At 44.2% G+C, this 12755-nt stretch overlaps 1 protein-coding gene across 2 annotated transcripts in view; it reads left to right on the plus strand.

The window, feature by feature from the left end:
- The first annotated feature begins 5701 nt into the window (after nt 1-5701).
- The window catches only part of LOC115252111 (collagen and calcium-binding EGF domain-containing protein 1-like), a 28897-nt gene continuing 21843 nt past the window's right edge, over nt 5702-12755 (plus strand). Inside the window, exons 1-2 of one of the 2 annotated variants that reach the window (XM_029846496.1) lie at nt 5702-6027; nt 6729-6809. In XM_029846496.1, the coding sequence (XP_029702356.1) occupies nt 5924-6027; nt 6729-6809 (185 nt within the window). In that variant the 5' untranslated portion in view covers nt 5702-5923. The remainder of the gene's footprint in view (nt 6028-6728; nt 6810-12755) is intronic. The other variant, XM_029846497.1, reaches the window with a different exon arrangement.

Below are 12755 nucleotides of genomic sequence, written 5' to 3' on the forward strand. Positions count from 1 at the left end.
GCTTGGCTAACCAAGGCAGCAACGCGGCATCAAAGCACTGCCGGACACTTGCAAGCAACGGTGCTTTCCAAAACTTTTGGGGAAACCAGAGTGGATCTACAGCGGAGCGAGCAAGTGGGCAGGGGAACGGAGCTCCGCAACGAAAAGGTGAAGGAAAATAGGGAAATCTTAAAAAGACTGATCGACTGTGGCGGTTTGGCGGTGACCATCCCCGTGTCTACTGCTTCTGTTGAACGGACATTCTCAGCCCTAGAAATCCGACAGGGCAGGCTCGACCTTCAGCATTAGCTTCGATGGCAGTAGGAAAGGACGTCTTGATGGAACTGAAACGCACGGATAATCTGCACAACAGAGTCATTGAAATCTTCTTGAGGAAAGAAAGGAGGATGGATTTTGTGTACAAATAATCAGGATTTTTGGGGAGTAAAATGTTGCTATATTCCTAAATAATATTGCAATTTTATCAGGTTATTTTTGACGCTTTTTTATGTGTGTCGCAGCTGTACCTGCAGTGGAAGTTTTATAGCCTTAAAATAGTTATTGAGGGTTGGATTGATTCACGACTGAAGGCCTAGGGGTGACATGCTCGGCCCGCCACTGCCTCCGAGGCGTCGTTGCCGGCGTTGCATGATGTCTTCAGGATCGCACTTCTCGGGTTCGTGATCTCAAGAGATCCGGCTGGAAGGACCAAGTTTTATGTTGGGAGAAAGTGATCAGTTTTCTTCCCGTGCTGTTGCCATCAGAGGAATGAGGAACAAATTTAACCCCCAAATTTTTAAAGTCGCATGAAATGTATACAGCATAATGAGAAGAATAATCATTAATTCACTCTTTTCTGTGTGTTCTGCTTCATTCAAATGAAAATTTAACTGGGAAGATAATTAAGAACTACAGCCAATTTTTTTTAACTGTCAGACGCCTGTTTTTTTCTGCACGTGGTCCCGTTTAGCTGAGCACCATCACCAGGTCTCACTGTTAAAAGGCCTGCAGGAGTTCACAGCAATCATACATTGTTTTACATTTACTGTTGGACACTTTAAGCCCTGAAGTGAGAACGGGTCAAGAATTTGAACCTTTACCGTGAAGGAGCAATGCATTGTAGAGATTCTGGTCCAGGTGCAGATGTTTTGCAAGGCACATACGGCGCCATTGAAATGTAACATTAGCATCATCACTTTTTCAGAAACTGCAAAGAGCACAGTGGGTTTCTATCAGTCCTGTATCACTTCTGTGTTCCTGTTGCGTCCACGCGATCATACAAAATTTTTGACCAAAAATCCCAAACTTTCATGATGTCATTTTCCTTCTATTCCACTAATTTAAATGTCTAATAAGTTCAAAGCTAGATATTTGAATAAAATGTTTACATGTTAACAGAATTCATTTGAACTTTCAAACATTTGTTCTCACAAGTCAGATTTGTTCTGCAATATCTCACATATTTACTCAATTTACTCCTGATCTGCTTGAGTGACGCGACTCCAAGAAGTAGCTCTTTTTTGGGATTCATCTGCGGCTGATTTTGTAGACAATGATGAGATGATTCATTTGATATGAACCTTTGCACACACTGAAGGAACCCTGATTCTGAGAGACACTAAGTTTAAGGAACCCTTGTAAAGTACATTCATCACAACTCTTTTGCTGTTCGACTCACTTTCTGGTGTGTTTGTGTTTCACACATAGTATCACATAACACGTGACAGCTTCACCTCAAGGTGAAATTAAATAATGTGAACCCATAGAGACATTTAAAAGAAATGTTGCTTCTGTTAAAATCATCTTTTGATAAAATCAGGAAACTGTTGGAAATTCTAAAGGAAAAGCACACACATGCTAACAGTCATACCGTGATTGTTGAATGGTGAGCAAATGTGAATTGACTTTTGTTAAACGTAAGATAATAACACCAAAGTAACTGAGATGTGTAATATAGTTCTGTCTATATAGCTCTGTCTGGATGAGAGCATTAATAATGTAAGTCATAATGGTGATTATATGAAAATAATATAAAATGGGAAAATGGGAGCTGAAATCATCCAATTTCCTCCTTCAAAATACGATTATTTCTATGCTTTGGTTCTGTTCACTATTCAGTGTATATATACACACATATATATACATACATATACTGTATATATGTGTGTATATATGTATATTCAGTGTAAATATCCAAAATTGCCAAGAGAGTGTGCAGTATCATTTGTTTTCACATTGTAACACATATTCTGTGTGTTTATAGGAGTAAAATGACAGATCTAGCTAAAAATAAATGTCTTAAAGCATTTCAATGCACCTTTTTATGACTTTATCAGTAATGTTTGATGTTTTCACTGTCATCGCTGCTCAGTTTCATGTGGGAATTCTTCCAGTTTCCAGAAGACACCGCTGCTCCTCTGGGCTACGGTGGCTTGTGCCAGGACCCGAAAGCAGGAAAACGCAGTGGCGGATGGTTTCCGAGAAAAACCTTTATTGGAGTTACAAGTGTTTAAACCAAAAGAGGCGTCGAGACCACGACAAGTTCAAAAACGAGTCTACAAAGGAAAACTCACAACAATAATCCAGAAACGAGAAGTCGGGGTTTGGCTAGGGAACAAACACGCCAACGCTGGCAAACGGGAGTTCAGTCCATAAATAGGCGGCTCGATTTCCGATAGGCTGCAGGTGCGACAGCTGCGTCGGGAGCATGGCTCCACCACGCCCCCTACAGGGAGAAACCCGCAACGGCGCTCCCAGAAGCTGGGAACCCAGCACTCGGGGACAGTATCCTGGTTGATCCCAGCAGCAATTCACAACGGTATTCTCGCTAGCTAAAAGGCTAAACTATTTAAGACACTTTACATCACATGAAGGCGTCTGGGTGCCAGCAAGAGTGAAGCAGCTCTGCCATCAGGCTCTGTCTATATATATATATTAATTAATTTAATTAATATCAATTCCCTGATGAAAAAGTGATAATTTTGCAAACAATTGTGTACAATAAAGGTTTAACCTGACTGAAATATAATTAAGCACTTTTGAACTTTCATTCTCAGTCATGAGTGAGAATAAAGTTGTGGTGATGCTAAATTATTACTATTATGATTATTATTATTATTATTACTGTTATTCATTGTAATACATGTACATATACACAAAGCCATGATAGCGGAATGCAGAAAATGAGATTATTCTTCCTCAGAATAAAAAAGAAGCTTTAGAAATGAGCTGATCCTTTAACAGGACTCACAAGGGCTCATTAATCCGGGTCCATAACGAGCTCTGTTCACCAGTGTGAGCGTGCACTTCAGTAATTAGGCATGACTGGTGTGAGTGCACGTTTCATTTGGACACAGAGATAATGACACTGCAGTTTTTGGTGGAAACAAACCTCTTTGTTGTGGTTGTGGAGTGGATGGACTCACAAAAGAGGCGCTGAGGTGTGAGAGCACTAGTGAACTAGTTACACTAGTGAACTAGTTAGTGCCCTCAAACTCAGGAGAAAAAACAAAGATCAACAGTTTCTTGTCTCCTCATCATCATTCCACCCTCACCGGAGCACCTATTGACAGCCTTTGCAAATATTAGGTGCCAATAAAGATTGATTGATTGATTGATTGATTGATCGATTGAATACATTTAGGTGCTTTAGCAGACTGATTTAGTTGACTGTTTCCCACAGCTCTTCCATGACTTGGCTCATGGGGAAACTCCTTTAGCTTTAGCCCGGTATGGCTGCACATTCTCTAGGGCTCCTCTGCCATTAGCATCTTTGCATTGTTTACCTGACATGGAGGTGAACATGTGAACTGGTTCCAGTTTACACAGGAAGGCTTTGGTGTTGGAACAATGGGCCAGATTCACGAAACGTTCTTACGAACAAATGTGTTCTTAAGTCCCACTTACGAACATTTTACGAAGATTGTGGCATTCACCAATTTCTTCTTATCCTGGATTTATGCGTAGGTAAGAACAAATCCTACGAACACTCAGGAGTACTCTTACACACATTTCAGTGCCGACATGTTGGTATGGTTGGGTTTTCTTCTCTTGTGCAGTTCAATAAAATTCAATATTACAATGATAATTGTCATATTTATTTGTTTATTTCCTATTTTTGGTGATTCACGGAGAATTTTAAAATAACGTAAATGTGCCAATGACTTAACATTAATCAACCAAATTGGAAACCATGCCAAAACTGTCTTTATTTGATTTTATCTTGATTTATTTTATTAGGGGATCGAGGGTATGCCCTGGCTCCCTGGTTGTTGATACCACTGACCAACCCTCAGACTCCACAGGAGTTTTATTCAATCAGATGCATGCGCGCAGTCATTGGGCCCAATTCACCAATATGTTCTTACGAATCTTCTTAGATTCTTTCTTAAGTTGTCCTTAAGAAGTTTTTTAAGAAAACCCTACGTCGGATTCATCAACGCGTTCGTAAGCCCCAGAATTGTTCGCAGCTGTGTTCTTAGATTGATGAATGCCATCTGTTCGTAAGTTGAAAGCGCGTGCCAGGTGAGTCTAATTAACATACGATTAGCATAAGTCACCGCCCACTAATGCCCATAAAAGGAACTGCAGCAGGACCCTGTAGACAGAGCCAAAAGCAGCCAAATGCCCAAAGCGAAATGCCCAAAGCCAAATGCCCAAAGCCAAATGCCCAAAGCGAAATGCCCAAAGCCAAATGCCCAAAGCGAAATGCCCAAAGCTTGCCTCTCCACGCCTGATTTCTGACGCCGTGTTGCACAATCAAGAAAGGATGGCTAACACGCTTGATAAAATTGCCTCAACCCTGATGACTATAGCCAACACGCTTAAAGAAATCAACGAGAATGTAAAAAAAAGAAGAATGTAAAAAAAATAAACGTGTAAAAGCTGTGCTCGGATTGTGACAATAATGCATTTGATTCACAAACGGGCAATTAATCGCGCTCGAACGTGAACCGCGTGCCTGCAGTCTGGCCCCATCATTGCGTCAGGACGCACATCCTCACGGGGTTGTGGCTGTGTCCAAACACATCCAGCGCCCCTGTAACATGCCGATGGTGCGTTCAATGGTGGAGCGACTGCGCGCATGCATCTGATTGAATAAAACTCCTGTGGAGTCTGAGGGTTGGTCAGTGGTGTCAACAACCAGGGCATATCCTCGATCCCCTAATAAAATAAATCAAGATAAAATCAAATAAAAAGACAGTTTTGGCATGGTTTCCAATTTGGTTGATTAATGTTAAGTCATTGGCACATTTACGTTATTTTAAAATTCTCCGTGAATCACCAAAAATAGGAAATAAATAAATATGACATAATTATCATTGTAATATTGAATTTTATTGAACTCCACAAGAGAAGAAAACACAACCATGCCAACATGTCGGCACTGAAATGTGCGCAAGAGTACTCCTGAGTGTTCGTAGGATTTGTTCTTACCTACGAATAAATCCAGGATAAGAAGAAATTGGTGAATGCCACAATCTTCGTCAACTGTTCGTAAATGGGACTTAAGAACAAATTTGTTCGTAAGAACGCTTCGTGAATCTGGCCCAATGTCTTTATGTCCATCTGGGAATCATTTCAGTATTTCTAGGATGGACTAAGATTTCAAATGGATTTTTAGGATAATGCACCGCCTTCCTTTATCTTCTTTAAGGCTGGAATGTAAATCCACAGGGATTAGTGGGAGCACGCTGGGCTGGAAACTCCTCTCTGGCTCTCCGAGGGTCCGTGCTGCGTCTGTGCTGCGTCCGAGCGTCAAACGCAACTCCAGCCTCGGTGCGCGCGCGTCATAGGTGTCGGATAATTCCCCAAGAACTTGGATTCCTTCGTTCATTCTTCAGTACTGGTGCTGTAATGGTCTGAAGGTCGAGAAGCCCCTGAGTTGTGCAGACGTGAGACCGAGCGGACTCGGCTGTCGTCTGTTCCGGAGCGCAGTCTGGACATGGGCCACCTTTCTGGAGTCCGTCTGTTACCATTTGGAACCATCTGGGCAGTTTTCCTCTGGCTACCTGGTGTCAGCTCGACCAGGCCGACGGGCATCTCAAAGTAAGCCTCGACTCTATTGAATGATTCTTCTAATAATGAAGAGATAGTTTGCATTTTCTAAATTACAATGTTGTCAGATTCTATGTTTAAGAGCGAATACAAACTTCTGCAGGAAGTTATTTTAGAGTTTACTTGGCTTATCGTGACACTCAGCGATGATTTCCCGTAGTTGTCCTCGGGTTCTAACTGCGTTAGAACTCTTGGCTGTGTGAGGCTCATAGGAGCGCGGCCCCCGCCGGCTTCAATTAAAAAGGGGTGAGGGGTGAAGATGTGAGCACGTGGAGACGGGGAAGCCCCCACGGGGACGTTTGAACTCATATCAGCCATATAAAAAGTCACGTGCTCTCTCCATAGTGTGTGTGTGTGTGTGTGTGCGCGTGTGTGCGTGTGTGTGTGTGTGATGGGCACACTGTCCGGGCTGTAGTTCTGCTTCCCACCACATGCTAGGGTTACTATCTGCTGTCAAATGACACATTTACTGGTGAAGTGGTTAGCACTCAGCGCTAGCTCTAGCTAACCTCCTTGACACCACATTGGTGAACGTGTGCGTCCAGCATTTAGCTGCTTCTTGTTCTGAAGCCTGCAAAGGCTCTGATCATGGATCAGCTAATGACACTGAGGACATGAACCATTCTAAAGCTCTCGATCGCTGGTTCTTTGACCACATAGCTGCTGATAACTGGTTGCGTGTGTTTTCCCAGCTCAGAGTGTCCAGAGAATAAGGTCCTGACTGTGGAGTATCCCTGTGTGAGCGCTGGAGGGAGGAACAGCACATGTTTGAGGTGAGCCTCTGGCACATGAGTGACTGTTTGGACCCTCTGACAGGCTGCTGATGCATGTGGGGAGGACGGAAACGTTCTATGTTTGCAGAAGCTGCAGCTCTGCAAGCACCAAAAACATCCTGTCAGGTCTCTCCCACAGCAGCACTTTTGGAGGCCATACCCCCAACAATGAGATGATTCCGAGCTGAATCAGCCATAGTTTGTCTTCTAAAAACTCCATTTTATGGATCCAGATTTGAACTGTGCTGGTCCCGACGGGCTGTAGGACATGAAAGCAGAACAGGAACTCGTCCTCGTGGCGTTGGCCTGCGTGGCGTTGGCCTGCTGACAAAGTTATCCTTTGATGTTGAATGAAACAATGGTGGCAGGAAACAGATGAATTCCTTATTATAGATATTATACATTATATGATCACAGGGCAGCAGCTCAGGTGACATCACACAAAGGGAGGAAACAGATGCAAATCCCTCATTTTGACATGCAGATCAGATTTTTGTGAAGTCAGATGTGGATTTGCTTGGTGAAGGTAAGAGGATCCTTTAATGAAGGTTCTGGGTCTGCAGAGACCCCAGACTGTGATCTGTTCATCATCAAAGGCAGGCTCCTCTAGTCCTGACGTCTGAGTCTTGAGGTGCTCCTCTAGTCTTGAGGTGCTCCTCTAGTCTTGAGGCGCTCCTCTAGTCCCGAGGCGCTCCTCTAGTCCTGACGTCCCGAGGCGCTCCTCTAGTCCTGACGTCTGAGTCTTGAGGCGCTCCTCTAGTCCCGAGGCGCTCCTCTAGTCCCGAGGCGCTCCTCTAGTCCCGAGGCGCTCCTCTAGTCCCGAGGCGCTCCTCTAGTCCCGAGGCGCTCCTCTAGTCCCGAGGCGCTCCTCTAGTCTAAAGCAGATTTGAAAGGGTGGATATTTGCTGGTGAGGAGTGATTGTGGGTCACAGGCCAAATCTACTCTGTGCTCTCTTTGCTGAGTGTTGGGGTTAAAGTTCAGCTCTGCCGTTAGGGTTAGCTGGGTTAGGGTTAGCTGGAGAACCCTAACCCTAAGCTGGAGAATAAACCCCGCTGAGAAGTCCACCGTGGTTTTATTGGCTGTCACTTGGTTGAATATTTCACACTAAATCCAGCTCTGCTGAAAAAACACAGATGAGATTAAAGTAATGATGATGAGGTCTCTGGCTTGTTTTGATTGTTTCCATACTTTTATATGCTGCTGTGTTCCATCGCTCCCTGAGGCGTTGCTATGGTTACGGGCCAGTTGTGTGTTTACTGGTCATTTGGTGTTAAATCGTCTCAAATGAATCACTGCTAATTTCCTGACTGGAACCCAGCCTTTGGTTGGTCTTGAGCTCGTCTTTCTCCTTCTGCTCTCAATGAAGTGAGTCAGTCATGACAGAAAACCTTTTCTTCTCGTACCTAACTCTAACCCAACCCTAACCCTAACTCTAACCCTAACTCTAACCCTAACCTACCCTTACTCTAACCCAACCCTAACTCTAACCCTAACTCTAACCCTAACTCTAACCCTAACTCTAACCCTAACCTACCCTAACTCTAACCCTACCCTAACCCTAACCCTACCCTAACCCTAACCCCAACTCTAACCCTACCCTAACTCTAACCCTACCCTAACCCTAACCTACCCTACCCTAACCTACCCTAACCCTAACCTACCCTACCCTAACCCTAACCCAACCCTAACTCCAACTCCTGCCGGTGTTTCAACAACCTCACATGAGTCCTGCCAGAACCATGACATGGACAGCCTGACCCTGCTAAAGGCTGACGTCTGCACATTCTCTGGTCCATCGTTGCTCCGGTGAAGGCTGCTCAGAACATTTCCTCACTTGTCTTTGAGTGGAATCAGCTGTTCAATAAGGATCTTCTGTCATTGCTCGACACCAAATAACGGGCTCAGAGCTTTCCAACCAAGTCATTCAAAAAAGGATTACAAAGAAAACCCTGCTTGCAATCAGTGTTCCTTCTCATGGCCTCCAGGAACATGTCAGAGTTGAGTGGTGGAGCAGCAGTGGGTCACCTCTGAGGCTTTATTGACCATCAGAGCTCTTCAGTGGTCATTCAACAGATCAAAGTTTGAATGATGTGAGGTTTATTTCAGGCGGCCATTATTCCACAGCCACTTCCTGTCTTGGCTCATTAGAGTGTGCTTGAGGTTTGTGATCCATCTTTTAACCAGCACCATGTGCTACATAGTGTGGATCCTTTTTTTAAAGTCCTTAAGCAAAAGTTTGGACTCTTCTTTATACAAAAAGATCACATAACTGCTGCATTTAGAAATATTTGTAAAGATCATCTAAATGATATTCATCAGTTTCTCCAGCATGTTTCCATTGTGGTTCATTCCTGAACTGCTTGGAAGCAGAAGCTGTGTGGAGGAGTTGAAGAGGTGGCGTTCTCACTGCCCAAGGTCACATCTCAACAGTCGGGAGGATCTCTTTATTCTAAGATGATATTCTCAACCCTCAACTGGATGTTTAAACTTCCCTTTGTTCGGTAGAAGTGGTGGAATTCCATAATCCATAAGTGAGAAAGTATCATACACGATATTCTCCTGATCTAGTTTTAGCTCGGCCATTATTGTTGACTTGTTTTAAATGTTTTAATTTGGTAAAGCCAGTTAAATGTAACTATGTAGTCAGTCTTCTTCATGCTCCAAAGCCAGGCGAACATCAGACCACCGTTCTCCTCGTTTGCTGCTGCCTTTTCCATTCTGTGGTGATCAGATCACTCATTACACCACATCCACTACACACCAGGAGTTCTCTGGTTACCTTTACTCTTGAGTAGTTAACTGGTCATCAGCAGCACAGAAACAACGTTTTCAGTCTTTTTTATGGAATCAGAAACTACAGAGTCCTGTCCCAGGAGGCTGTTTCTGCACCAAATGGGCGACATGGTTCCATTTTAGTTCAACTCCAGAAACAGTCAAAGCCCAGCAGGATCTAATTCTTCTGCCTGTGGAATCATCTTGAAGGAGGAAAACCATCCCAGACTATTTTCTGAACCAGCCACTCTTCCTGGGTTTCACCCACAAACATCCAAGGTGACCGTTAATGAGCTCTGGCTGGTGGCCTGGACTCCATCTCCCCTCTACCGCTGCCCTTCTGGCCCCTGCCTTTGCACTTGAGCAACACAAACCAGATTGGAGCTGGGGTCCAGGTCAGGTCAATCAAACAAACACTGTTTCTACATGCTCAGTGTTTTGATGTGGGGGGGGATTACTCAACTCTAATGATTATTAAATGGGCGCCAAACATAAAAGGCTACTAAGATTAGCAGAACTGATGCCAACCTTGATAAAAGAAATAAAGCAATCAAACTAAACTTCTACCATTTGTTTTACCAGTTTAGCACCAGCAAACTTTTGCTTTGATCACCAGTAAATCTGTTCTGTCCGTGTTTTATCAATGAGAAAGTGTGTATAAATTTAAGCTAATAGCTGAGTGTTTTGCTGACGACGGTCCGTAGTGGTGAAGAGAGAGCTGAGCCAAAAGGCGGAGCTCTCCATTTACCAGTCGATCTTTGTTCCTGCCCTCACCGACGGTCAGGAGCTTTCACCCTGTTATATCTCTGTCTCCCCTCTTTCTTTAGCCAGCTGTCCATCAGCTGAAGGCTCCTCCCATACATGTCTGGTCCTACTCGAGGTTTCTTCCTGTTGAGTTTTCCTTACCACTGTTGCTTATTGAGGGTCACACTCTGGATTTCTGTAGAGTGCCTTCAGACAACTATAATTGTATCAGCCAATACATGGATAGATACTAATTCATTTGAATTCTTATTTGATCTCTGGGTTGTCCTTCTACAACCTGACCACCTCTTCTGACCTACTGGCCTGTCTCCTGGTACCCCCCTTAATGCTTTCAACACTGGATGGAAACAATAATCCTTCCTGGACAGGGTTAGGGTTCGGGCTCCAGTAAGATGCTAAAACAACAAAGAATAAGCTAGAAAGGAGAGGCCAGGTGTCTTCATTTGCACAACAGCAGGTGGAAACAGCAATTATTGCTACCTGACTGGAGCGAGAAAAAGCTACTGAAAACAACCTGTGAAATACCGAGCCAGTGTTTGCAGGCGTAACAACCACTGCTGCTAAAGACACTTGTTGTTTTTACATTGTCACTCTTCAAAAAACTGGGACAATTAACACTGCAAAGAGGTGACGAAGCCAGTGAAGAGACCCAGTAGGTAGAAGTCGAGGATTGGAGTTTATTTTCGAACACAACCGGGAACACGTGCGCGTGTGCTCATGCCTATAAATGACACTTTGACTTGCAGGCAATAGTGGAGCGCGGGGAGTATCGTTTAGCATCCTTCGGATGCAGATGTCTGATGGGACATTTACTAGCTTGAGGTCAAAATGAGGCACTTTGTCTCAGTGGATTCAGCACTGGTTCCTGCTTTAGGCTGAAACTAAACATTTAACCGTTTGGCTGTCAGTAGCGGGTAACTGACGGGTAACTGACTCCTGCTTTGAAGCTAAAGCATTCATGATCTGCTACAGAGTTTCAGTGGGAAATCCTGTTCAAACGATCACTTTCGATGGTAGAACCCCTTGGTGTTCTCTGTCTAATCAATAAACCTCCACCTTTGGGAACTATAACATGTTCATTTTGTCTCACATGGAACTGACGCTAAAGCCTTTAATCTATTACTTTATTCCTTCGGTGAAAGGCACTTTTCCTTTGTGTGCATGCAGAGAAACTTTTACGAGGCTTCTCGGTTGGACTTCCTGTGTTTAATGGAGGAATAATTGTCTTCATCAAGCTGCACACCAGAGTCAAACTTCCCAAAAACAGCAGTCATAACCGTCCATATTTTTCTGATTAAGCCTGACTGTGCACACAGCAGCAATCTTTTCACCAAATCTGCTCAAGGTTAACGCTTTAATGTCATCAATAAAATAAATCACTGGAGTACTAAGGACAAAAGATAAGAAAAGAGGTTAGATAAGGATAGAAGAGAGGTTTAAAGTATTATAGCAAAGGGAAATGCTTTTGATCTGTCAAAAACTGTGACCATGAAAATAAGTTTCTCTTTATGCTCTCGTCTCATTTAGTTGTAACTTGGTCGTGAGGCTTCTCTCAGATGTAAACACTGAACCAGACAAAATACACATTTCAATAATCTATTGTTGCTAGGATGCTGAATTTGGCCATTTTACCCCACAAGTTGCAACTGCATATATTCAGTCCATTCAGACTTGTGATTTAAGTTCACACACACACACACACACACATATTATTAAAGAGCCTCATGGGTTTTCCCATCATGTAGAAATCCATAACAGTACATCTGTTGGGTCCGGTAAATATTCCCATGTTTCCTGCAGCTTCACTGTGTGTGATGACATCTGGTCTCCTTGAGTTGTTCAAGAAAACTTGTTTCTGTCAGACAATCTGGAAAATGTGTCATTGTAAATATGTTTAAACTAATAATTGTCTTCAGATTAGCTGTTAGCTTTGGCTCACATTTTATTTATTAGCCTTTGTTTCATATAATGTCTCTCAGTAATCTCCTCCCTGGGCTGCCACCTTATCGTGGTGGAGGGGTTTGCGTGTCCCAATGATCCCAGGAGCTCCGTTGTCTGGGGCTATATGCCCCTGGTAGGGCCACCCATGGCAAACAGGTCCTAGGTGAGGGATCAGACGACGCGTAGCCCAGACCCCCTGATGATGAATAACAACATTGGTACCAAGTTTCCCTTGCCCGGATGCGGGTCACCGGGGCCCCCTCCTGGAGCCAGGCCTGGGGGTGGGGCACGTTGGCGAGCGCCTGGTGGCTGGACCTCTGCCCATGGAGTCCGGCCGGGCGCAGCCCGAAGAGGCAACATGGGGCCCCCTTCCCGTGGGCTCACCACCTGCAGGAGGGGCCAAGGGGGTCGGGTGCATTGTGTTTTGGGTAGCAGCCGGAGGCAGGGACCTTGGCGGTCTGATCCCC

The sequence above is a fragment of the Takifugu rubripes genome, chromosome 13, assembly GCF_901000725.2.
Source record: "Takifugu rubripes chromosome 13, fTakRub1.2, whole genome shotgun sequence".
Taxonomy (NCBI): domain Eukaryota; kingdom Metazoa; phylum Chordata; class Actinopteri; order Tetraodontiformes; family Tetraodontidae; genus Takifugu; species Takifugu rubripes.